A 25,892-nucleotide genomic window follows, 5' to 3' on the forward strand; every position below is an offset into this window, starting at 1 on the left:
TCATAATATTCATATGAATTATGTCTCTTACTATGTACTAGCTGTATTAATATAATGCTGTTTATAGCCCACCATGGTCTCCAGGTTGCAGGCAGCTTAGTGACAAACCGCCTTTTTTTATTCAGTGCATGTGCTGGCCGGGACCCTGACAATCAGGTGTGATTTCTTATTTTTGCCATATCCAGCTGTCAGTGATGTCTCCTCTGTAGACAAGAGGAGCTGGAGAAACCTCCAGAGAGAGAGGAGATGCTGATGAAGAAGAAAGAATTCCTGAAGAAAAAGATTGACCTGGAGCCTCTGCTTGCCAAGAAAAACTGCAGAAATAACAGAAGAGGTGAGATATTTTAAAATGTGTTGACATTGGCTTTGTGTGATTCTTTAATAAACATTAAAGCACAACTTAAAATTAGCCTAGGGAGGTAGCGTTAGCTAACATCAGTATTAGCCAACAATGTAGCATTAGCTGTTAAGCTAATACATAAGCCAACCCATGTCTCTACCATGTCTTTTGTTTTTTCTTCCCGCCAAAGACGAGAATGAGGAAGACGAGTTCGAAGATGATTTTGAGTGCCTGCGGCGTTGGGCGGACAACCCCTCACAGACATGCTATCGCCCACAACACACGGAATAAATGAGCAGAAATGACACGTTGTTGTTCTCGAGTGTTTCACGTTTCTAAGAACATTTATCTTCTCCACAACCAATATCAGCAAGAAGATAAGTTGTTATTTTAAAGAAATGTACAGGTAGTATATCAAGGCCACATATATAATATATAGAAAGTACATAAAGATGATGCATGATAAAGGAACATAGCATTCAAAAATATACCCTCCATATAGAAGTACTCAATAAAGGCCCCTGGTAAATATACACCTGATGCAAATACATGTGAATAAATGCATGAAAGGTGCAATATTTCCACTTAAAAAACATCACCCGTCTCCGCCCATCACTCTCCTCGTCTGCTGCTGAAACTCTGATCCACGCCTTCATCACCTCCAGAATCGACTACTGCAACAGCATTCTTCACGGCACACCATCCAAAATCCTAAATAAACTCCAGTACATCCAGAACTCTGCTGCTCGCCTGCTCACCCACACCCGCTCCCGTGACCACATCACCCTGTTCTCCAGAACCTCCACTGGCTCCCCGTCCCACAACGGATCCAATACAAAATCCTTCTCCTCACTCACAAAGCCCTCCACAATCAGGCCCCCTCCTACCTCACCGACCTGCTTCACCACCACACTCCATCCCGCCGGCTCCGCTCCTCTGATGCCTCCTGTCCCTTCCGCTCAGGACCAAGCACCGGACATGGGGCGACAGAGCCTTCTCCATATCTGCCCCCTCCCTCTGGAACTCTCTCCCCAAACACATCCGAGACTGCACTGACCTTTCCACATTCAAATCACAAATCAAAACTCACCTGTTCAAAACTGCTTTTAATGTGTGACTATTATTGTGTCCTTCGTTTTTAGTGTATTGTTTTTATATATGATGATTTTAATGTAAAGTGTCTTTGAGTGTCATGAAAAGCACTATATAAATAAAATGTATTATTATTATAATTATAATATACAGGATTCAGAGCATTAATATAATAATAATAATACAATTTATTTATAGAGCGCTTTTCACAGACAAAAAAGTCACAAAGTGCTTTAACAGAGCAGAAATTTAAAAGCATAAAATAAAACACATTGTGGCCATAGGGTCAATAAAATACATACACAGAGAAAAAATAAAAATAAAATAAAAAATTTAAACATATTTTAAGAGCAGGTCTAGGACATGAGTTTTTACTCAAACGCCAGCCTAAAAAGGTGGGTTTTGAGCAGTTTTTTAAAAGTATTCACAGAATCTGCGAGGCGTAGAGGTGCAGGCAGAGCATTCCACTGCCTCAAAGGCTCGGTCACCACAGGTCTTCAATCGTGTGCGTGGAACTGACAGAAGGCCAAGAGCGTTTGACCTGAGAGTGCGGGCGGGTGAATAGGGGCGAAGTAGATCAGCTACATAAGTCGGAGCCTGACCGTGAAGTGCTCTGTAAGTGATGGTGAGAATTTTGAAGTGTATCCGAGATGCTACAGGAAGCCAGTGGAGAGATCGGAGTACGGGGGTGATGTGAGACCGTCGATTTGTCCTGGTGAGTAATCTGGCGGCAGCGTTTTGGATGACCTGCAGACGGTTAAGAGCAGATACACTGTATACACTGTGTACACTGTAATATAGCAGCAAACTGCGAGTAGCTAAATAAATACAGATATTGTGGAGTAATGTCTACCTGAGCAGAAAATGAAGTGTGTGTTGTAATCCGAGCTTCTCCTTGCTTTTGAAACGGTAAGACAAAATAGAAATATTATAATTCAGTTTAAATCCTTTGGCATACATTTTTCTATTTTAGCAGTATATACAGTATTTTTTTTCACACTAAAACAAGAGTTTACTTCTCCTCATTTGCCTTTAAACTGCAGTGTCTCTCTGCACCCACTGCTGTGAGCAACCGCACAGGATTAACGCCATCACCCCGACCGAGCCGGTGACGGAGAACTGGGAGGGAGTGACGAATAAAGCAGTGGCCTCAGACGTAGCACATACTTAAATGCACTGTAGAATGTGCCGTAGCGTAGACTGGACAACATGTGAGCGCCGTGCATGTGGACATGTGAGGACTGTAAAAACAGCCGACTGAAGCCCGAATGGGGACTGGAGCAAGCCAGAAGGAATATTCAGGTATGGGGCAAAGTGACACAGGAACTCAAATGACCTCAGTAGAATCGGTATTGCTGCTTTATGAATATGTTCAATTCTTCACAATATTGTGTTTGTGTTTATCTTAAAGGGGCATAAAACCAACATACATATTTTTCCTCTTACTTGTACTGCTTTTTATTTGGTTTTGATGTGAGTTTCCTAAAGTGTCTTTTGAGATGCAGATCACCACTTGTCTTTATTTTTGTAGATTGAATGCTAAACAGTTTTAGCAACAACCATGCCAACATACTTTACTATGCCTCCTCTCCCTTACCTACCACTGTGCTATTTGTAAAATTCCAGAGCAGTTATTGACAACAATAAATGCAAATATCGTGTAGACCCAGCGCTAACACTCTTAAGAAATTAGCACAATCCAATCTAAAAGGTGCCAACGTTTCTTACCAAACAGAAACACTGACCACACACACACACTGCTGGAAATCCTCCATCAACAGCAGGTTTACCTCACCTGACCCGCAGGTCATGTCCCAGACCAATGGCAGTCTTGTATCACTGTGAGGACTGAATCCACATGTAGGCTGGAGAACATATAAGTGTAGGTCATGAGTTTATTGGGTTAATTCATCCTCCCTAAAGCAAGACAAATCTGTTTTAGTGGGTAATTATTATAGTAATATAATAATTGGTGACTGTGGCTCAGTGGTAGAGCAGCGTAGTCCCTAGCTCTGCTAGTTCATGTCAATGTCCTTGGGCAAGACACTTAACCCCAAATTGCTCCCTACTGTGTGTAAATGTTGTATGAATGTTAATTAGAGCCCTGATGGCACCTTGCATGGTAGCCCCTGCTATCAGTATGAATGGGTGAATGATGACATGTAGTGTTAAAATGCTTTGAGGCTTTGGGTGGTCAGAACACTAGAAAAGTGCAATACAAGTACAGTCCACAGTCTAATATGTGGTGTTAGTCAGCTTGTGTCTTTCACCTCTGATACCCCTGTCAGTTAAAGAGAGCCCCCGCCCGTCACAGTCCAACGTCGAGGCCGATTCAGCGGACCCCTCTCCACGCCCACCGGCCATCATCGTCACAGCTCCGTCGCGAGAGGACATCCATGCCTCACCGCCCACCGTGAGCATAGCTGACATCGCCAAAGAGCGGCGGCCGTCCTCCACACCCTTTGTGGTGGGCAAGAAACTGGTGGACTGAGAATAACTTGACATGTCGCGCCACAGAAGGTGAAAATGGGAATCAAACGGGTTTTTGGTTGGATCAGAGAAAGCAGCAACAACTATGAAAACCATGGTGGTCCAAGTATTCAGATCCTTAGTAGGAGTAGAAATGATTTTCCCCTGTTTCTTTTTTAAACGGACTTGATTAAAAGTCCATCAGAATTAGCAGTAAATTCATTGTCATATTAATATGCTGTGACAAGAGTGTTTGGATGAAGCATTATGTTGCTAGCTAGCTTGCTAATTCCACCATGCTTTCATGCTACAGTTATAACACATGTGAACTGCTGGGCTTGTTCTATGTTACTTTAACATTTAGCCAGATTTTTACAGTTTTTAAATGACTGTTCCTGATTAACATATTATCACTAGCATGCTGATTTGTTATGATTAGATAAGTGCTGAGAAGGGTCTATTATGTTGAAAAATATTACTTTACAGTATAAACCTTTGTGAATTTGTAAGTTTACATGCAAGGCTGAGATATGTGTATGCTTGCAAGCGATTAGCATTAGCCCAAACTATGTGTATGCTAGCGATTAGCATTAGCTGATTCAGATCAGCCAATAGCACAAATTACATTGTAATAGCTAGTTTTTAACCAGTCGCTATGCATATTTATAACACACAATGTAGAATTTAAATACTTTGCACAAAGATTTTAACATACTTTACTTACTATTTTTTCATTACAGAAGGACTCAAAATGGACTTCACAAATACCACCCACTTGTCGACATGGAGGTTCAAACTCCGGGAAAGGTCTTAATTGTCCTATCGGTGGCCCAAACCAAAACATAATGGCGGCGCCCTTGTTAACTGAGCTGCGGCCCGTCTAGTCAGAACCATAGCGGGGATTCTAAAGGGTTGAAAACGATCTTTAATGGAAGAATGGACGCCGTAGGAGACGACGAACCGGATCCCATAAAGCTCAAGTCTATCAAGAACAATAAAACATTCACAGTGCCTCAAAGCGATAGGGTAAGCGAATTTGCTCCGTGTGGTGGGGAGGGAGGGACGCCAAACTCCATTTAGAACTCTTATAGTTAAATGATGCCCAGGTTATCAGCAGCTATACATAACTCATAGATCACAAGTTAACACTTATCAAAACTCCACATGGCCTAGTCTGAAATTCGGCATATATTTGATACAGGAAACATTAAATGTCATAGAAAAATCTCACTGTGTAGATGTTTTCCCCTCAATATATGTTAAACACAGTCCACATACAAAACTGAGTTAAGCTAATGCTAATAGCAAACAAGAACATTATCTACGACGGTAAAAGTTAAAATTGCATCTCTAGTAGGGCTTAAAAGCTATCAGCGATGGGACAATCTTTTATATTTTGTGTTAAGTTGCTGTGAGTGTTGATAAGCAAAGTAGTTCTTAAAATTGCTGATTTTTAAATGGAGTTTGGCATTGTCTCCATCTAAGGGAGCCCTGCCATCTAAAAGAGCTTGTGTTTACATGATTTAATAAACTACCTGGACTAATGAAAGCACATTGTGTCAAAGTACTTAGTTTTCAAGGTAAAATTAAAGTCTGACTGTGCACTTCACTACTTCAGTCATCGTCTCAAGCAGCAGCCAATCCAATTACTGGCTTCCACCAGCACCTAAGCCGGCACACTTTAAAGCACCCAACTATCTAGTCATCCAGTGATTCCTTGGTGAACTCTTTTAGTGTGTCCTCTCTTCATTCAAGGTACCTTTTTAGGATTGAGTGAACTTCATTGCCAAAGTAATCACAAGTTGTCCCAGATTGGTTATCTGATTTGCATCAAAGTGTTTTTTTTGTTTTTCATTTAGGTAATGGCAAATTCCTCTCCGAGCCAATTCTTCCTAGTGGCTCAATGCACCTGTTTTGTTTGATTAATTGTCGTTCATCATTTCGACTTCAACTTCACTAAATGATCACTGAAGTGGTTCTGAAAACATAAAACATGTCGCATGGAGCTATCCAGAGGAATAGTGCAACTTCCAAGTGTTTATTCTGTCATATTTATCCAGGATGTAGGTATCGTTGTGTTCAAACTGCACCGTTAAATCTTCTAAACTATTACTGGAGACGAGGATGACGCATAAAGTACATTATATAACCTCTGTGTCACTCCATCTTTTCACTCTTTTTTTCTAGTTTGGGAGCTGCAGAAGTGTTAGAGAGTTCGAGAAATTTAACCGCATCGGAGAAGGAACTTACGGCATCGTATGTAAGTCATTCGCGACCACAGATTGGTTTGACTAGGAAATTAAAGAATAGATCATCTGAACTGCTCAGTGGATAAACTGTCCCCTGTCCTTGATATAGACCGAGCCCGAGACACCAAGTCAGATGAGATTGTAGCGTTGAAGAAAGTCCGGATGGACAAAGAGAAAGATGGTGAGATAACTGCTCTCACGTGGATTCCCATGTGTTTCCTTATTCTATTATTGGTATGAATCCACAGTTTGTTGACAGCTTTATTTACAGTCTAATTCCTGTTTTTCTCATTGTTTCGTGTTAAAAATGACCTTGAACTTGTCTATACCCTTTTCCTTCTGCCAGGGATCCCCATCAGTAGCCTCAGGGAGATCACCCTGCTGCTGAGGCTGAGACACCCCAACATAGTGGAGCTAAAAGAAGTGGTCGTCGGCAGTCACCTGGAGAGGTAGTGGATTGCGTACGCACACCGCCATGATGGAACATCATTGGATTCACTAGCAATAAAAAGAAATATTCTACATGTAACTATTCAAAATCAGTCAACTTCGCGGCAGCCTGTAAACTTAACATCTTTTTTCCTGTAATTGTGTTTGTCGTTCAGCTTGTTTCTGGTGATGAGCTACTGTGAACAGGATCTGGCCAGCCTGCTGGAGAACATGCAGACGCCGTTCTCTGAGGCTCAGGTAGGACTTGACGTCACCACCACTAAGCTAAAGGAGGACTAGTTTACTGGTGACGGCGTGTAGTTGTGTCATTGAGACAATTCTCAGCGACCCCCTTTTGTAAGACACGTACAAGCTTTTAAATTGACCAGAGGGGTATTTATGACCTATTTTACATCGTAGAACAAAACGGTAAAATCTCTTCAGCTTGTGTTAACAGCAGAACTTATAACAAACATCGAACCAAAAACCAATTTAAAAAAAAACCTTTGACTTTGAGACGAGGGAACAGGAAGTGAGAAAACGCTGACTCATTTTCATGTATTAGGACTCATTCCTGCAGCACGAAGGCACATTGAAATCCCCTTGTGTGCGTCTGCTTGTGTCATCTGCATTAAGACATTTTTTTTCCTCTGCTATCCTCTTCCAGGTGAAGTGTATCGTCCTTCAGTTGCTCAGAGGCCTGGAGTATCTCCACCACAACTTTATCATACACAGGTCAGTCCCAGGCATTCGCCGGAAACCCCGAAACAAACTCTCCAACTTTTTTTATATAAATATACACAGGAAAGAAAGATCTGACCCAATAACAGGATCATAATACATTTTCTTTGCTGGTCAGCTAACTGTCTTGTTGTCAAAGTCTAAACCGAGCTCGAAAAACACTCGCCAAAATACAAGATTCGCTTCTGCAGAACACAGTTAAAGCTGTGGCTGAAAGAAGGTTTTGAAGCAGTTTCGGCACACGGCCCTACAAAGTAGGACTAAGTGGAGGGCTGTGTTGTGCGCTGAGGAGCGCGGTACCCTCTGGGAGCCGATTCATTATCCTCTTTAATCTCGTTATCAGGGACCTGAAGGTGTCTAATCTGCTGATGACAGACAACGGCTGCGTTAAGATTGGTGAGTCATCGCTTATAACCATAACTACCTCTCACTATAATCCCATTATTCCTGCACTGACATACATCCCAGACTATTGCCAGAACGTTTTTGCTTTTTACAGTATTAGGTATCTTTTTCTTTTGCCATTTTGTGGAATACTTTCTAGTTTCACATGGTTTCTGTGTCATTTATCCCTTTATATTCAAAACTTGTCAGGGTTATGGGTTCGATCAGTTTGTCTATAGTTTATTGGCAAACAGAGTTGTTGATTAATCGATCAGTTGATAGACATAAAATGAATCCAAAGCAAAATTCGTAATTGATTGATTGGCATTTATTAAACAATCAGGCCAAATATTCTGTCTGGTGTAACTTTTCACTATTTTCTGACATTTGATCGACTGATTAATACAAAAATAATATATATATATATGTATATCATCATTCTTTCAGTAATTTATTTTATGAATATATAAATATACATATATATATATATGTATATTTATAACTTTATTTCAGACACATGGGTCCATGTAGAAGGAAAAACAACAACAAATAAATACAATACGAGGACACCAAGACAAGTATTATTGCAGTTCAAACGTCAACAGTAGTTAGAAGACATGGAGATATTTGTTCTAATGTTTCCAAAAACAAGAGGAATACCTTGTGTTGCCTCAGTTAAAGCAGTTATGATGAAAACATTTTCATTCAATCAATCAACATTTCAATTTGCACATAAAACTCAACGCAGCATGAAAGGTGGGAACATTACTCATCACGAACATACGGCGGCCAAGAATCTGAATCATTAAATGCCACCTGAATATTTTTCACTTTTGCCGAACTGTAACTGCAGCAGAAGTGGGCTGTGTGGAGTGGGATACAGTAGGCTTTAAAAAGAGCTGTTTCAACATCATCTGTACACATATGAAATGTACATGCCAGCATATCGGATTGTGCGTACAGTTTGCAATACTATCTTCCTTTGTTTACCACAATTAGCTGGTCTGCCATAAAAAAAAACCAAGGAAACTTTAGCTTCTGGTCCTCCTTGGTTTTAGCTGTCATGATAACCCTCGTTAAGAGTTGGATTTACTGCAGAAAAAATGTACTTTTTGATGTGAGCAGTAAACCAGCGCTACAAGGAGACAGGACGACTAAGTCACCGGCGTACATCAGATGGTTAATGAGACATTCCCCCACCTTACATCCTGTCTTACACTTCTTAGGAAGATCATCCATATATGTTTATAAATAAAGTATTATTAGTGGTAGTACTTTCATGGATCTGGTTCTTGTTTCTACTGTATACAGCTGATTTTGGGTTGGCCAGGATGTACGGCATCCCCCAGCAGCCCATGACGCCCAGAGTGGTCACACTGTGGTGAGTGTCTGCCAGGCCTCTCAGCCATGTTTAATGTAAATACGGTGTTAGCCTAATTCCCCTCGTGTGGACGTGTGCGTTGTGCACTGGAGGTAACCCATGTGCTGCTTACTTTGTCCTTGTGTCAGTGGAAAGTCCTCCTTTTAATCTCTCTCAGTAATCCTCCCCCTTCATTGGCCCCGTTAACTCGGGCTGACCAGGACTCGACTGTTAGGATAGTGTGCTCCTTCATCCCCCCCCTCCTTCATCTGTTTGCAGGTACAGAGCTCCAGAGCTCCTCCTAGGGACCAAGACCCAGACTACAGCTCTGGACATGTGGTGAGGCTCCAACCTCTGGCATTATGAGACACCAACACACACACACACGTCAACTTTATGCTCTTATTGCACCTCCAGTTCTGAAAAGTGGAGCCAGTGCTGAAGTGTTTTAAACTTGCATTCTCTCTAATGTCCATCAGGGGGCAAAGTCTGGTTGTATAGAAGTCTATAGAAAATGACTCTACTTCTCTCTTGATTTATTACCTCAGTAAACATTGTGAACATGAGTTTATGTCTCAATCTCTAGTTTCAAGTCTTCTTCAATACAGCATGATGTTCATTTAGTACATTATGGTCCATTTAGAGTCACACAGACCATAAAGAAAGATATTCTTTAGGGCGGGGCTACCAGAGACGTCTCTACCAAGGTAACTCCTCCGCAAACCAAATAAGGTCACTTAGGTTCACTGGTTGCAAAAATGGCCAAAATGCCAAACTCAATGCTTCAAAACCGCAGTCCACAAACCAATTTAATGATGTCATGACTGCTACGTCCACATCTTACACAAGTCTATGGTTTTATCACAATCACAGATATTGCAGACTTTCTCTCCAACCACATAAGGAGCCAATGGGAAAAGATGGCAGGAGTTGTTGATAACAGACATTTCCATGATGTTCTTTTGTCTTTTCAAAGGGCTGTCGGCTGCATCCTGGCTGAGCTGCTGGCTCACAAACCTCTGCTGCCTGGAACCTCTGAGATCCAGCAGGTCGACCTGATAGTTCAGCTGCTAGGAACACCCAATGAAAACATCTGGCCGGTGAGTACTTCAGCTCATGTCTCCAGCATGAACTAAACACTCTGTGATGTCTGGTGATGTTAAAGGAATAGATCAAATTGAGTTTGTGTGTGTGTGTGGTCGTCCACAGGGTTTTTCTCAGCTGCCCCTCATTGGTCAGTACAGTCTGAGGAAGCAGCCGTACAACAACCTGAAGAATAAATTCACCTGGCTGTCTGAAGCTGGACACAGACTGCTCAACCTGCTCTTCATGTACAACCCACAGCGCAGGTACAGACAGTAGGGCTGGCCGGTATGACCAAAAATCCATATCACGGTATTTTGTAAGATTCTGGCGGTTTCACGGTATATCGCGGCCTTTTTTTTCCACGTTAAAGCATTAATTAATTAACACCGAAAAGAACCGGCCGGCCAGCGAGCGGTGAACAGCTGTTTGTGTGGCGTGTCTTCCGTTCCGTCACTTCCTGTTTCCTTCACCTACAATCCCCTGGGTCCTAAGCCCCTCCAAGTACAGCTTCTTATCACCCTCTATGTACCAACGTACATTTATAACAAATACCACACATATTACACGGTAATCAGCGTTGCATATGTGTCAAACAAAAATACCTTTTGTTGTTCAGTCTTTGTTCATCCTGCATTGCTCTTTTCTGTTCTTTAATGTAACGTTACTGGAGCGACAGAGCCTCTCCAAGCTGTACCCAGCATGCAGTTCGGCGGTGCAATTTTATAAATGTACAATTATTAGTGTCACAAACTGTTGTGTCGTGGTGTTTTGCCCTGCTAAAGAGTGTTAGTTGTGGGTTGTTAATTGTTGTTATAAAGTTATAACCATGACTAGGGGTCTCTCTCAATACAGCTAAGACAACTAGCTCCGACCATAATGCTTCGAGCGGCGAACAATATATTCTGCTGCCTGTTGAAGAGCGACAGAAGTTGTTTCTACTGTGCACTGGTATGACGGTATATGAAAAACAGTATAACAGTATGACTCACCCTAAGACTGTTGAGGGCCAGTGCTTTATTTCCCTGGATTCCATATTGGGTGGATTTAACAGTATCGGTATTTTTGATCAATAATTGATTATCGTCTTGTTTTCCTGATCCAGAGCGACTGCCAAAGATTCCTTGGAGAGTTCCTACTTCAAAGAGAAACCTCTACGTGAGTAAAGAAAAGGTTTTTGGATCTGCATCAGCTGTAATCCCACCCTGCCCTCTGATAAGTCACTGGTCTTGACCCTCTGCTTCTCCGTGCAGCCTGTGAACCAGACCTGATGCCAACCTTCCCCCACCATCGCAACAAGCGGGCTGCTGCTTCGGCAGACAGCCACCCGAAACGGATGAAAGTGTGACGAAGATGGCAACGGTGAGACTCGACCCTGTGGCGTTGGCGACATTCTCAGGAATGGACGTTGGTTTCTGCTCACGAGGATGTTTTACTCTGGAATGTTGAGCAAATGAGGACCTGTTCAATTCGCATCTCTTTCAACACAGCTAAAGCCAACAAACTCCAATTAGAGGTTATCTAAAAAAGGCTGTAAGCGCACCTTCTCTAATGCAGATCCAGTGTTTAGAGGTTGTCAGATTTCTCAATATTCGTGTTGCTGGCAAGGTCTGCGCACTAAATCAAATGAAAGTAACGAGGGCTAAGTTGCCTCGACAAATGTCCTTTTGTGTCGAGCATTTGTCACATTTTAGATGTTCTATAAGAATCTGTGATCTGTGATCATTTTTGATTCCTAACATCAAAACGATAAGACTGTAAAACGGCATGAGGAGTAGAAACTGAACCCACTTGCTTGAGCTCTGCCCACAGTTCCACTGGGTCTGCGTGACGGCCTCTCTTTAAGAGTATTTTTTAATCGGCATTGGCGAAAATTCTGCCTTTACGACTCACAGAAAACCAGAGTTTGTGGCAAAATGAAATGAAAAGGCAGCCTTGGTAAGATCTTAGGTTTGGTCCTCGCAGCCATAAGTGAGTGTGTTTACAACCGGATGCGTGCCCTGTCAAAGTGTCCTTGAGGTGAAATACTGAACCCCTGAACTTGCTCGCCTATTGTTAGTCGTTACAGGAGTTTGACTTTTTTGGAAATATGCTTATTCCCTTTATTTTATTTTATTAAGAGTTACATGAGAAGATTCAGGGTCCCCACTCTTTTCTAGAGATCATTCTCCAGGACATGTTCAGTGATGATCTAGCTGGTATGACAGACAGAAGTTGCGCCATACACTAATGAATCTCCTTTTTCTCTTATGAATTATAGTAACCATTTATGCCTGAACACCAGTAACACAAACAGTAGCCTACAATTTAGCTTAATGGCAAATCTAGACTGAAAAATACCCAAATGTACCATACAAAGCTCATCACACCATACTTTAGCCTCTTTACTAGCAATAGTAAGAGTCTAAGAAGACTATTCACACCCGCTGTGAGCTGCCGCTACTAAAGTTAAAAATGTAATGTCATGATCCATTTTACCTTAACAATGCTAGCAAAGTGAAAAAGTACCGTTCGCTGGAGATTTGGGCTGACATTCATTTTTTTGAACCTATTGCTCCAAGCTAAAGTCAATTATCACAAACAAACCTTTGCTGGCAAAACGAGCTAGCGTCAACTTTTAGCAAGTGAACCAAGCATGCTAACCAAACACTGCTATCATACGACGACTTGTTTCAGCAGAGTTTCTGATACTTGACTGGGCTAAATATGTTTAAACCATCAGCTAATGAACGTAATAAATAATAATGTAAAACCATAAACTGCGGCATTTGTTTTATTTGAAATGTCAGTTTTTATTAATGCAGGTTAAATTAGTAGTAATGGTTACAGGGACGTTGATAACGGACCTCCATTGAACCAGTGCGTACCTCCTCACACACAGCGCTAGTAGCGCTACTGTTAACGCTAAAGCCTTGCTTGCTGATTAAAAAGATAATTTGAACCTGACTAACTGTGTCGTCCTGCTTGTTGATAGCCAGTAGAGCTAGCTTTCCTTATCGCCTGTTAGCCGACAACGGGACAAATACCATTTACGCTCGAGAAGGAAAGCCAGCCCCGAACATACAGTTCTGAAACAATATGGCGCCTGCCTCAGAGTAGAACTTGGTTACATTTGCATCTCAAAAGAAACATTGTCCTGAAACATCAACAAATAAATACTGCAAATGTAAACACTGTATCTCTAGTATAGTCAGTCAAGTTGTAGAGATAGTGTTTTGTAACACTGTTCAAAGACGCAAACTAAACTAATCGCTCAGACTCAGAGATGCGTTTGATCGATTCTCTTAAACCTAAAGAAAAGGTATTTAGCTTCTGAACAAACTTCAATAAAAGAGGGGAAGATGTCACAGTCAAGACAAGTGTATTCTGGGAAATGGAGTGCAGAAAGCTGATTTAAATAGAGTAACAGGAGCTGAGATTCAAAGTTCATTCTTGACGTTAGAAATGTTTGAGGAAACAATCCCTGAGCTTTTTCGATGACATCACATGGTCTTCATCAGCAGATGGAGTTTGCATTTCATGAACGTCTCATCCGTGCTGGCTTAAGAGCTGTGGTGAAGGTCATGTGATAAAATCGAATGCTTCGGAACTGCTACAAGATGTTTCTCAAACTCAAATGTTCAACCAAAGTGTATGAGAAGTTCTTACGGAAGAAAATGTTCATTGACATTCACACCATGACAAATTGGAAAACTTCATCTGCTGAGGAAGATCACGTGATATGACCAAAAGCTCCAGAATAGCTACAAAATGAACCTTGTGGTGCGATTGTTTTTCTTAGGAGCAACTTGAGGTTTACAACTGAGTTTTTCAATAAAGTTTTTGGATTGAGGAAATATGTTGCGTGGCTCCAAATCAAGCGCATCTCTTGAATTGTAAATATGAAACATGAGGTACAGGCCTGATGCAGACAGAGCTGTGGAGGGACACAGAGGCAGTGAGGATTCATTCATTGAACTCTTCATAACAATAACAGGGTTCTCAACAGAGAGACTAAATAAATTAAGAAACAAGTTTCATAAAAACACAAGATGCATTCACACACTCGCATGCCTGGCAGGAGAACTATCTTCTTTTGTTCCTTCATCAAATGTCACTGTCCTTCATTGCGATCCAAAGCAAAGTGCACAAAGGCAAAACCAAAAAAAAAGTAGAGTCCTTCAGTCAGATAAAATGGGCTCAGAGAGGGACAAACTTAATGCGTTTAGATTCTAATGCAGCTTTCCTCACATCAATGCAGGTTAGATGAAACGTTCTGGTGGTGAATACGCTGCAGCGGTTGCTTTGTAATGCAACATTGTCTGGAATGGGGGAAAGACGTGGACTCTATTGTCCATCACACCAAATCACACAAACATTTTCTATTGTAGCATTTGGTCAACTTCCTCCAAGAATTCAAAAACTCTGGCCCGGGTGATAAGAAGTCAAACAGACCGGTCCTTTATTTTGAAATCCATGAGAGGCAGTGAACCAAGTGCTCAGCTGAAAGATGAAAGCCTACAGGACTGTACAGCAGGGGGGGGGGGGTTGATGAGTGTTGTTGGGAGCAGTTTGACCCTTCTCGTGGCCCGGGAAGAGGAGGGGCTCTGTCTCTCAGCCCTCCATCCCAAAGTCCTCTGTGAACTTCTGGACCTTCAGGAGATCTTCACTGTTGACTGTGGGGCGGGTGGTGGACAGAGAGCGCAGCATGTCCGACTGCAAAGGAATAAGACATACAAGACATTTTTGGTTTACGTTAGTGTTTTATATTCAATTTCTCCTCCATCAGGTCCGAGTGTGGACCCATGTGTTGCTGTGGATACAGTATAAACACGCTGTGGAACAGCGTTTAGATGAGCAGCATGGTCTCACATGTAATCAGGAGCACACTCGTGTGGAAAAGATGCGACTTTGTGAAAAATATTCTAATTTTTATTTTAAATATTTAAGAAAAACATTTTATCGCATAACATTTTTAAATAACAGGTAACATCAATAAGTGCCAAATAAAACAGACGGACAGACCTTATCAACCATTCATTTGTTCCTCAAAGCACTGTAATTTAAAAAGATACTCATTTAATGTAATTTACTTAGGAGAGCGTTTGCATTTTGTGCATACTCAACGGTTATAAATGAGACCCCAGGACTGTGCTGCCCACCGGATGCCAACAGCTAACGCTAACTAGCTCTCATCCTGCTGATTTGTTGTTCACAATGTAGCATCATCAGGAAACAAATAAGGTGCTATCAGACGGTGCATTGACTCACAGATACCCGATCCAGTATTTAGAGCTGTATCAGACAACAAAACAACAAGCTGCAGCATTGGCCATTTCTGTGACGTTCATTCATTAATGTGTGTGTGTGTCTCACCATGCAGACTATGGGCTCTAGTAGCTTATCACTAGGCACATCCATCCAGGTCAGCTCTATGGCAGCAGGGTCACCAGGGGAACAAGGAGTCAGGAGGTCGTCCACCATCAGCTGGTTGTTGCTTCGGGATGGACCGTGAACCTGCAGGAGGAAGAACAAGAAAATAAAAGCTCAATAGTAACTGGAAAATAATTGACAATAACAGGAATTCCACTGACATTTAACATGCCCCCAAGGATTTCTAATGAGCTCACCTTTTTGAAGTGGGTGGCAGACTGGACCTTCCTGACCGGCTGCATGAGAGCATCCCGGACAATGACGCTGATGTCGGCGCCGGAGTAGCCATCTGTTTTGTGGGCGAGCTGCCGCAGGTCGGCCTCGCTCAGGCTGTGTGGAGTGTTGCCCAGGTGAAGACGAAACATCTGAGCCCGAGCCGGCTCCTCCGGCAGAGGGATGTAGATACGCTTCTCAAATCTGACAAGATCCATTCAATCGCACATTCACCAGCGTTGGGTTTTTTCCATCTGCCTTAATCAACTTCTTTTTTTTAGCATTTAACAGATTTTGATCATTTAAAGGTGATACATGATTTAAAGGGCCAGTGTGTAGCATTTAGGGGGATATATTAGCAAAAATGGAATATAATATTCATAACTATGTTTTCATGAGTGTATAATCGCCTGCATTTTCGTTAGCTTAGAATGAGACCTTCACATCTACAAAAAGAGCTGGTCCTCTTCACCAAACACTGACTTTGCATTTATACGCGACTTAAAGGCCACCGTAGTTCTCCGACACACTAGTGAAGCCGTGGTAACCTGAGCTGCAGAGTGCAAAACCAAGGCACCCGCTGCTCCTAGTAATAGTGTTATTATGGTATGGATGGCCTCTGAGTGAGCCAACGGTGTTATCCCGTTTTTGCACTCTGCGGCTCACGTTACTCTTGGAAAGGGAGGAAAGAGCGGCAGGGTATTCAGTTACCGGTAGTTGGAATCTGCAACCTCACTGCTAGATAGGGGTGCAACAGATCATAAAAGTCACGGTTCGGATCACGGATCAGATCAGCACATAAGAAAAGAGGGAGCAAATCTAACTTTTAGAGGTCCCTGACCACGCTCTGAAGTCAGTTCAAACCATTTATAATTCTGAATGTTATCCTTTTACTTTCTTATAGTCATCTATTGTTTTTGCATAAAAATTCTAAATTCGAATGATTAGGGAACAAAAGATTGATTTTTTTAATGCTAAAAAACTGAACAGAGCCTGAACGCATCATAATGTAACTCAATGGAACATTTGTTCGTTCGCGATGCTGCTAACGTTACTAGCTTTCCTTCTGTTGAATGTAAACACGGATTGGTTTAGAATGTAACATTATCTAGAAAAGCATAAATCGCATATTTTTTACTGAACATTGGCCAATAACGATCGTCAGTAAAACTTTATTTCACACTGTGATGGTTAACTTTAAAGAGGAGGGCGGATCAACAATGGTCCGTAACACCACTACTGTTGCTAGATACCACCGGAAGCGTGTAGCAGAACTACGGTGGCCGACGCAAAAACGTGAATGGCTCTATTTAGAGCCGGTGTTTGGTTTGTCCGTTCTGGGCTACCGTAGCAACATGGTGGACTCCGTGAAGAGGACCCGCTCCATATGTAGATATAAAAGGACTCTTCTTTACAGGGGATTATACACTAAAGAAAACCATGCTCCCGTTGCCCTCAATCATAATGTATTTACAGTGTACAGTGAAGTCTCTTCTGACTGACAGAGAAGAATTTACTCCTCCGAGGGAAACAATGAGCTTATTTCAATGACAATAAAACAAAGTCAGGTTGAGACAAACACCAACAAAATAAAAAGTATTGAAGTGACCTCTGACCTCCTGCGGATGGCAGCGTCTAGCACCCAGGGGATGTTGGTGGCTCCCAGAACCAAGACACCATCGTTGTTGTTTCCCACACCTACAAAAGCAGAGCGCTTCAGTCAGCACTTTCTGCTTCTGTGTCCATACAGGGTTATGTATTAGCATATTTAAGATGATTTTGTAGTTTCTATTGTCGCTTTTATATTGTTCTCATTCCATTTGGCTCACCCTGCATCTGAACCAGGAACTCCGTCTTGATGCGGCGGGCGGCCTCGCTCTCGTTCTCGTTCCTGGAGCCGCACAGCGAGTCCACCTCATCAATGAAGATGATCGAGGGTTTGTGCTGGCGAGCCAGGTCGAACAAGTTCTTCACCAGCCTGGGAGACACGTGGACAGCAATCTTAAAGGAGGCTCTATAATGGCGACTGCGAGTGAAACAGGTGAAAAGTGGCAGTGTAAATAAATGCTAAAAATGCTTGTTATGCTTGGGGGCAACAGGGTGTTGGTGAGTGGGACAGCTTGGGGGATGAAGCTGTTGCTGAGTCTGGAGGATCTTCCTCCAGCAGAGTGAAGGTTCCATGGGAGGGGACTTTTATAAACTTGGAGGCCAGCATTTAGAGTAGATGTCATGGACGAAGGTGACAGGGTCCAAAGAAGGACTCTGCTGACTTCACCATCCTCTGTAGGGACTTGCGCTCTGAGTTGTTGCAGTGCCCGTACCAGACAGGACGCTCCCTTATGGTTCCTCTGTAGAAAGGTGGGCAGGACAGGTGGATGGAAGCTGGCTCTCTTCAGTCGGAGGAGGCAGTTGAGTTTCTTGTTGTGCCCTCTTGGTCAGGGCGGTGCTGTTGCATGACCAGCCAGGTCATGAGTGATGTGCACATCAAGAAACTTGGTGCTCCTGACTTGCTTCACACAGGATCCAGTGATGAGAAGTCAACTATCATCGATTTCGTCTTTACCTCGCTTCTGTCACACCGTCTCTGTCTCTGTGTGAGAAGGTCCAGGATGCTATTGCGAAGGGAGGGGTTCAGGCCCAGGGGGCCCAACTTACAATAGCAGCTACTGAGTGATAACTGCTGAATGCTGATATGTATTTTATCATGATTTACTTGTGTTCATTCTGCTATATTTTTTCACTACAACACACTTGTAGAGTACAGCTTAAGACTACAGGAACTACTTACTTCTCACTCTCTCCGAGCCACTTGGACATGAGGTCCGAGGAGGAGACGGAGAAGAAGGTGGAGTTATTGGCCTCGGTGGCCACGGCCTTAGCCAGGTACGACTTCCCCGTCCCTGGAGGGCCAAACAGCAGGATGCCTCTCCACGGAGTCCGCTTGCCTGAGAACACAAGAGACCAGAAGTGATGTTGGTCACATGATGACATACTCGGGTACAAATTCTCCAGGAGACAGTCCAAAAGAGATGATGCTAAAATGCCATTTGACAAGACATTTAAAAATATCTAAAGTAACTTTTTTTTCTAGTGATATTGAAATGAGGCTACAACAAAATGACATAAAACACGGAAATGTATCAAAGTAAAGTAACAAATCATTTTTCAAATCACATTTGTTAGCCTCGAAGTAGAAACTTTGTGAATAAAGTAATAATAACAAATTATTAATTTAAATTGAAAAAAATGATAAATTAAAAGGTTTGCGGATGACACCACCCTCATTGAACTCATCTCTGGTGGGGATGAGTCTGCCTACAGGTGGGAGATCGACCTGGTGTGGACTAAACAACTTGAGTTTAACGCTGGACAGTGGAGATGGTTGTGGGCCCCTACCACCCCGTGTGACTCCCTCGGCGACTCTGTGGAATCATTCTGCTTCCTGGACTCCACCATAACCCAGGACCTCCAGCGGGAGCTGATAAAGCCCAGGACCCCCATGGACTCAGACACTTACATCCCCAGGATCATTTCTTAGTTACACACCCTTGCACATCTTTTCTCTGTTAATATACACTTCACACTTTAATAATATACTTGTTTTAACGTACTCTTATTTGTTTGTTTACCATATTTTACTGTAAATTTTCATATTTTTTACGTCTTATACTATTGCAGTGTTTATTGTTATGCACCAATCCCCTTGTCAAATTCCTTGGGTGTGTAACGTACTTGGCCACAAATCATTTCTGATTGGATTCTAAATGATAAATTGAATATCAAAATTTCAGTTTCAGCTGTGTATTTTCCCCTTCATTGTCACAAAATGATACAATTGTTGATAAACATTTTTAGCTGTAAACAGAATTAGAGTGGGGAACGCCCAACTGTACCTGTAAAGAGGTGAGGGAATTTGATGGGCAGGATGACAGCTTCCTTCAGAGCTTCCTTAGCTCCTTCCAGTCCGGCCACATCGTTCCAACTCACATTGGGCTTCTCCATTACAATGGCACCTGGACACATAGGCAGCGCATGATGAAGATCGACAATGCAGACGGAAGAAAACGTCTTTCAAGGTGCTTGAACACCTGTAGACCTGGCACAACCCCACTGACCCCCAGACTACTACCAATCAATAAACAAAATGATGCATTTGATCAACACTTTCAATACAATCACTTCAGGTGAAGATATAAAGAAGCAGCGTGGTGTTATTCAATAGTACATGTTTACTCACCCATAAGTTGCTCCTGCAGCTTCTTCTTCTCTGGATTTTCACCCTCGCTGTCGCTATCACTCCTACACCGGAACACAAACGCAGAGGTTGACACAAATACAGCAGAGCCCACAGACTTTGAACATGTTTCCCCGAGAGGGCAGAAGAGACGGCGTACTTGTCATTGCTCTGCGCCTCCTTCACGGGCTTCTTGCTCTGTTTGTCTTTATTCTTCAGATAGTCTTTCAGCTTCTCCGCTCGGTCCAGGTACTGCATGCACTTTGCTCGTATGCTCTCCTTGGCCTTGTCGCTGTGGGCCTCATCTGAAGGGGAAAGATGAAATTCCAAACAACAATGTGAATGAATACCCAACAACGTTTGCACCGACAGGAGGCTTACAGAACTAATTTGACTGCGGCACTCACATTTGATGGCATGTAGGAAATACTCCACAGCGTGCTGGTACAGACGCAAGGCCTCCTCATAATTCTTCGCCTTGTCTTCCTCTGTGGCTTTTGTCACAAGATCAATCGCTTTCTGCAGCAGAGATGCAGATATTAATACAGTCAGAGGACAGATGTGGATGTAATGCGATGTAGATGTGAGATGCATTGAGGGTGGAGAAAAAAAGGCAGGGAATGTACACGTTAGTCATCCTCACATGGGTCTGCACGTCAACACTGGAGCATCAATTAAAAACAAAGCACAAATTACACAAATAGCATGTTGTACAATGGGATCCTAAAAGTTCACCGATTCTACAACAAAATTCACTGTGCTGTGGCTTAAGTCAGTTATAGTTAGCAGAGTAAAATGCTCCACAACGTAAATCTGGTTTTGTTTTTTCCATGTTATCAGTAAGCTAACGGTGAGGGAGCGGCTGCTACCGTTATAAACATTCTCCAGCAGAGCTGAGACGGTCGTTAGCAATAAACAGATTCATAATCCACACCAGAATTAGTTAATATTATTGTTTTTGTAGTTAGCTAGTACAGTAGCGTTAGGAATAGATCGTTAACGCTCATTTTATTTTCAAGGCAGTGCACTGTCTGCAGGCTCAGTTAAACTAAACTGGCTTGCTCACAACATTAGCGCGCTTTAGCGTCAGCTGTTCTGCTAGCACGCTAGCCCAGCAAAGCCAAGTTGTGTCCAGTTGTAGCGAGCTACCTGTAATGTTGACGTTGTCATTTCATCTCACTCTTGTACTCTCGCGCTCAGATTACCCTGTCTCGACCCAAAGGCGGATATGTGAAGAATAGAACCCGTTAGCAGCCCTGTGTTGCTCTTGACATGACAAAACAGTGCGTTAGCTAACCGCTAGCTAATATGACAGCTCTGCCTCGACCCAACAAAACCACAGCAACAAGGAGGCTGCGGCTTCCTTCTTCTTCGTTTAATTTGAATGGCCGCTTGCAACCGTTACTTGTGATTAGAAGATGTATACCGCCATCTACTGTACCGGAGTATGTAGCGTGAGCGGGCCAAAAATGGATGTGTCCCCCTAAACCAGGCCCAACCCCAATGCCCCCCCTAAAGCTTCAAACCCTGAACCCTCAAGGACTCACTGACGTCACCTGGTAAGTGGTTGAGTGTGAGAGACTGTGAGGGCTTTAAATGCTGTAAATAGGAATGGGACAGCACTTTGCTGCAACATATCATGTTGCAGACAAACGACAACAAACGACAACAAATAAGATTTGAAAGTCTTCCAGACTCTTTCCTCACAAGATGAGAGGTAATTTCAGATAATCTATTTACTTGTTTTTGTCCGAACAGCTTCAATGACAACATTTTCATGTGTTTTTTTGTTCCATCTTTAATCCTTAATGTTTCTGAGTAAATTTTATATGACAGGCCCTTTGTTCCCTTTTTTTTTTTACGTCTCCATGCGTCCACTTACCCTATATTAGAGACATCAGGTCAAAATCTTATATCCATCTTTCAGTTGTTTGGTTCTGTTATTTAGATAGCTATGCCTTGTCTGAATAAAATAATACAAAGATCATGTAATTCGGTCAAGGCGTTACAAAGTTATTCCACTTTGAAGATGGTAGAAACGTGTGGATTAATGAATAGATTTCCATGCATCTGTATTATAGGCAATGGCACCGTAATGTGGAGGATTATCACAAATTTGTCTCACACTGAGCGCGTGACGTCACAGAAAGGGGTTATGGCTTTAATGGCATCGCCCAAGGCAGCCGGCGTTTGCGGCGGGAAGGGTGGGTCAGAAAAACATTAATTTACGGCCGATTAATCAATTTATAGGGATTTCTGTTACTTACCAACAGATTATATGTACTTTTTGCTACAAGATACAGTGAAATCGATTTTCTGAAAGTGATGATAGACGCATGATTTTGCTAACTGAAAGCTCAAAACTGAAAGTCAACAAACTTCTCGTGTACTTAGAAATTTCGTTGACCCACCTGCATGGAGCTGCGATCGTCTGCTTCAATCGTGACTACTCGGCTGTTCCAAATAAGGTTCGGTAACAACCGTAAATGGTTTTGTGCACCCGCTCAAGTCGCGTCATTGCCGGAAACTCCGTGCCGTGCAGCGAGGCGGCGGTTGAACCCCGTTACTCGCCTTCTCGGGCTAGTTCGTCACAATGTATGCGAGCAATGAATACAGATGTTTTGATATTATTAATCTACATTTAATAACCTTTCCATAGATACAAACCGTTTTGTTCTAGCCCGAAAAATAAATTCACAGCAGCAGAGTTACCGCGCCAGGATAGTGTGTACGCCAGGGGTGCCCACACTTTTTCGGCTTGCGAGCTACTTTTAAAATGACCAAGTCAAAATGATCTACCTACATTAAAAATGCTGAATATCTATTTATATATATATACATATATTCTGTATATTTTTGGTCGTTCCCTTACTCTGATGACTTGCACTGAATGGGATTGGCCAGAGTTGCATAGTCCTGACAGTAGCTGCTGGTATCCGCCTCAAGCAGACTTCAAATGATCATCAGTCATGGTGGAACGGTGTATGGACTTAATGTTCTTCATGTGGGAAAAGGCTGACTCACATAAATGAGTAGAGCCGAATAATGCAGTCAAAAAGGGATCACATTTCCTCATGTTTGGGTACTTTTCCTCTGTGAGAAAACTGTCCATGAGCCCTGGACTTCAGCTGCAGTGTCAAAATCTCATCCTCCACTCCAGACGAGTTCAGGTGAAACAATGTTGCAATTTTTGATGCGAGTGAATCAACCTCAATATCTTCCCGAAATGTGCAGCACATAAGTGTAGCAACTGGCTCGAGTAAAGCAAAGTCTGGAAAGCGTTTGTCAAACTCTGACAGACACTTGTCAATCTGCTCTGTGTAGCGCGCACTGTCAAGTTACGCACACGCCTTCCGTTGCGTCTCCAGTTCTGACGCCAGGTTTTGGACGTTTCCCAAATCATGGCGCTGCAGATTTAGCTTCTTTAGTGGAAATAAATTGGAAGGCTAACTAATTAGCTCGCCGGAGTTTTGCAGTAGCTCGCGCGGTTGACCGCGCATACGTGGTGACCCGTGTGTTAGAAAATCAAATGGCAAATGCCATGAGGACATCTCTTTTCTTTTTTTAATGGTATGCGATCTACTCGCATTACCTCCGCGATCGACCGGTCGATCGCGATCGACCGGTCGATCGCGATCGACGTATTGGGCACCCCTGGTGTACGCTGATATTCTACACGGATCCACTCTGGATCTGATGTCCCTACCTATATTTAACGTCACATTGCAATGATTTGTGGGTAATTCCCTTAGGCTAAGTCAGCATCCTATGCTGATTTACGGAAAGGGTTCATAAAGGGCTCAAAATGTCTGCGAGAGAGCCCTCAAACACTTGATGATTTGACAGTGGGACAGCCCTAAACCCTCACGGACTTCACAGGAGCGCGCCTCAAAGTATGTGAGTCCGTAAGGGGGCACATTGGGATTGGGCCCATGAATGCGGACTAATGGGAAGTGTTCATAAAGGGCTCAAAATGTCTGACAGAGAGCCCTTTGACAGTGGGACAGCCCTAAACCCTCACGGACTTTGCGTGAACCCGGCTTAAAGTCTGTGAATTCTGGAGTGTGAACTTTGATATTGGGCCTTAAAAAGAGATGTCACAGGGTATTTAATTGGGATACAACACATGTGCAGTAAAATCTGGTCTGCACTCTGGGGAGGGCTCCATTCACCAGACCTTTTCAGGGGCCCAGCCATTTCTTTGTACGTGCCTGCCTCTATCCACTGTAGACCTATGATGACTGCCATCTTTTCTGCTGTACTAACAGCCACCCATTTGTATTCTTTTTCCCGTATTAACATTAATTGAGGGTATATATGAGGGTATATACAGTATACATAGACTAGAAAAGCGCTATACAAGTACAGTCCATTTAGCATTTATTCCTATGCCCACTTTATCCCTTTCATCTTTAGCATCTGTGTTGTGGCATCACAAGGGCTATGTAGTTGAGGGGGTACTACATTCCCATACAGTGCAGGCAAGCACACCACAAAAAGGCTGGTGTGACCCACACTACATCTCCCAGAATGCCTCGCCCAGGTGCAGGCGCTTGAGCCTCCTAATTGAATATACTATGAATTTTTTGGCAAAGTATTTTATGACATTTGTCAGAAAGTTTTTGACATACTGTAACTTTTTTAGAAATTATTTCTACTATGGTTTTTTTTTTTTTACTATGTACTTTTTTTTGAAATTTTGTAACATGACTTTTTTCGACTGACTTTATATGGCTTTTTCCGACATACTATTCTATATTTTTCAGTATATTACAACTTGACTTTTTGAGACTTAACTTTTTCCTTTTAATGACATACTATACTATGACTTTTTTCGACATACAGATTAGAATATCATCGAAAAGTTAATTTATTTCAATAATTCAATTCACAAAGTCTTAATTGTGATGATTATGTCTTACAGCTAATGAAAACCCCAAATTCTGTATCTCAGAAAATTAGAATATTAATTAAGACCAACTAAAAAAGGGATCTTTAATACAGAAATGTTGGCCTACTGAAAAGTATGTCCATGTACAGTCGACTACAGTATGCACTCAATACTTGGTCGGGGCTCCTTTTGCATTAATTACTGCATCAATGCGGCGTGGCATGGAGGCGATGAGACTGTGGCACTGCTGAGGTGTTATGGAAGCCCAGGTTGCTTTGATAAGCCTTCAGTCGTCTGCACTGTTGGGTCTGGTCCAAGTCCTGCTGGATAATGAAATCAGCATCTCCATAAAGCTCGTCAGCAGAGGGAAGCATGCTCTAAGGTTCCTGGTAGACGGCTGCACTGACTTTGGACTTGATAAAACACAGTGGACCAACACCAGCAGATGACATGGCTCCCCAAATCATCACTGACTGGAAACTTCACACTGGACCTCAAGCAACTTGGATTGTGTGCCTCTCCACTCTTCCTCCAGACTCTGGGACCTTGATTTCCAAATGAAATGCAAAATGTACTTTCATCTGAAAAGAGGACTTTGGACCACTGAGCAACAGTCCAGTCCTTTTTCTCCTTAGCCCAGGTAAGACGCTTCTGACGTTGTCTCTGGTTCAGGAGTGGCTTGACACAAGGAATGCGACAGTTGTAGCCCACGTCCTGGATACGTCTGTGTGTGGCGGCTCTTGAAGCACTGACTCCAGCCGCACTCCACTCCTTGTGAATCTCCCTTGAATGGGCTTTGCTTCACAATTCTCACAAGGCTGCGGTTATCCCTGTTGCGTGTGCATGTTTTTCTGCCGCACTTTTTCCTTCCACTCAACTTTCCATTAATATGCACTCACAGCACTCTGTGAACAGCTTCCCCTCCTTGTGGAGGGTGTCAATGAATGTCTTCTGGACAACTGTCAAGTCAACAGTCTTCCCCCATGATTGTGTAC

General features: G+C 42.7%; 2 protein-coding genes across 2 annotated transcripts; one reads left to right on the forward strand and one right to left on the reverse strand.

Moving 5' to 3' along the window:
- Positions 1-4,653: 4,653 nt before the first annotated feature.
- cdk10 (cyclin dependent kinase 10) lies at positions 4,654-13,093 on the forward strand. Its single transcript, XM_079274251.1, has 13 exons — positions 4,654-4,927; positions 6,089-6,161; positions 6,260-6,331; positions 6,497-6,599; positions 6,756-6,837; positions 7,247-7,314; positions 7,664-7,716; positions 9,016-9,085; positions 9,344-9,403; positions 10,041-10,164; positions 10,274-10,413; positions 11,253-11,305; positions 11,401-13,093. Exons 1-13 carry the CDS (start codon positions 4,838-4,840, stop codon positions 11,493-11,495), a joined length of 1,083 nt encoding a protein of 360 aa, XP_079130377.1. The 5' UTR covers positions 4,654-4,837; the 3' UTR covers positions 11,496-13,093.
- A 136-nt stretch (positions 13,094-13,229) lies between these two features.
- Positions 13,230-21,322, reverse strand: vps4a (vacuolar protein sorting 4 homolog A). The gene is made up of 11 exons (XM_079274239.1): positions 21,156-21,322; positions 20,414-20,525; positions 20,167-20,311; positions 20,010-20,071; positions 19,666-19,785; positions 18,561-18,717; positions 17,602-17,750; positions 17,389-17,470; positions 15,757-15,976; positions 15,503-15,643; positions 13,230-14,842 (listed from the first exon to the last, which is right to left on the reverse strand). Exons 1-11 carry the CDS (start codon positions 21,174-21,176, stop codon positions 14,741-14,743), a joined length of 1,311 nt encoding a protein of 436 aa, XP_079130365.1. The 5' UTR covers positions 21,177-21,322; the 3' UTR covers positions 13,230-14,740.
- Positions 21,323-25,892: the final 4,570 nt, after the last annotated feature.

Source organism: Melanostigma gelatinosum (assembly GCF_949748355.1).
Source record: "Melanostigma gelatinosum genome assembly, chromosome: 1".
NCBI lineage: Eukaryota > Metazoa > Chordata > Actinopteri > Perciformes > Zoarcidae > Melanostigma > Melanostigma gelatinosum.

Bases quoted from the DNA above. Each gene is read 5' to 3' on its own strand.
- cdk10 (XM_079274251.1), top strand. From the start codon at position 4,838: ATGGACGCCGTAGGAGACGACGAACCGGATCCCATAAAGCTCAAGTCT. The intron at 6,162-6,259 runs GTAAGTCATTCG...TCCTTGATATAG, and splicing joins AGGAACTTACGGCATCGTAT to ACCGAGCCCGAGACACCAAG. The intron at 10,165-10,273 runs GTGAGTACTTCA...GGTCGTCCACAG, and splicing joins CCAATGAAAACATCTGGCCG to GGTTTTTCTCAGCTGCCCCT.
- vps4a (XM_079274239.1), bottom strand. From the start codon at position 21,176: ATGACAACGTCAACATTACAG. The intron at 20,072-20,166 runs GTACGCCGTCTC...GTTCCGGTGTAG, and splicing joins GAGGCGCAGAGCAATGACAA to GAGTGATAGCGACAGCGAGG. The intron at 15,977-17,388 runs GTCAGAGGTCAC...GGATCTTGTCAG, and splicing joins GACGCTGCCATCCGCAGGAG to ATTTGAGAAGCGTATCTACA.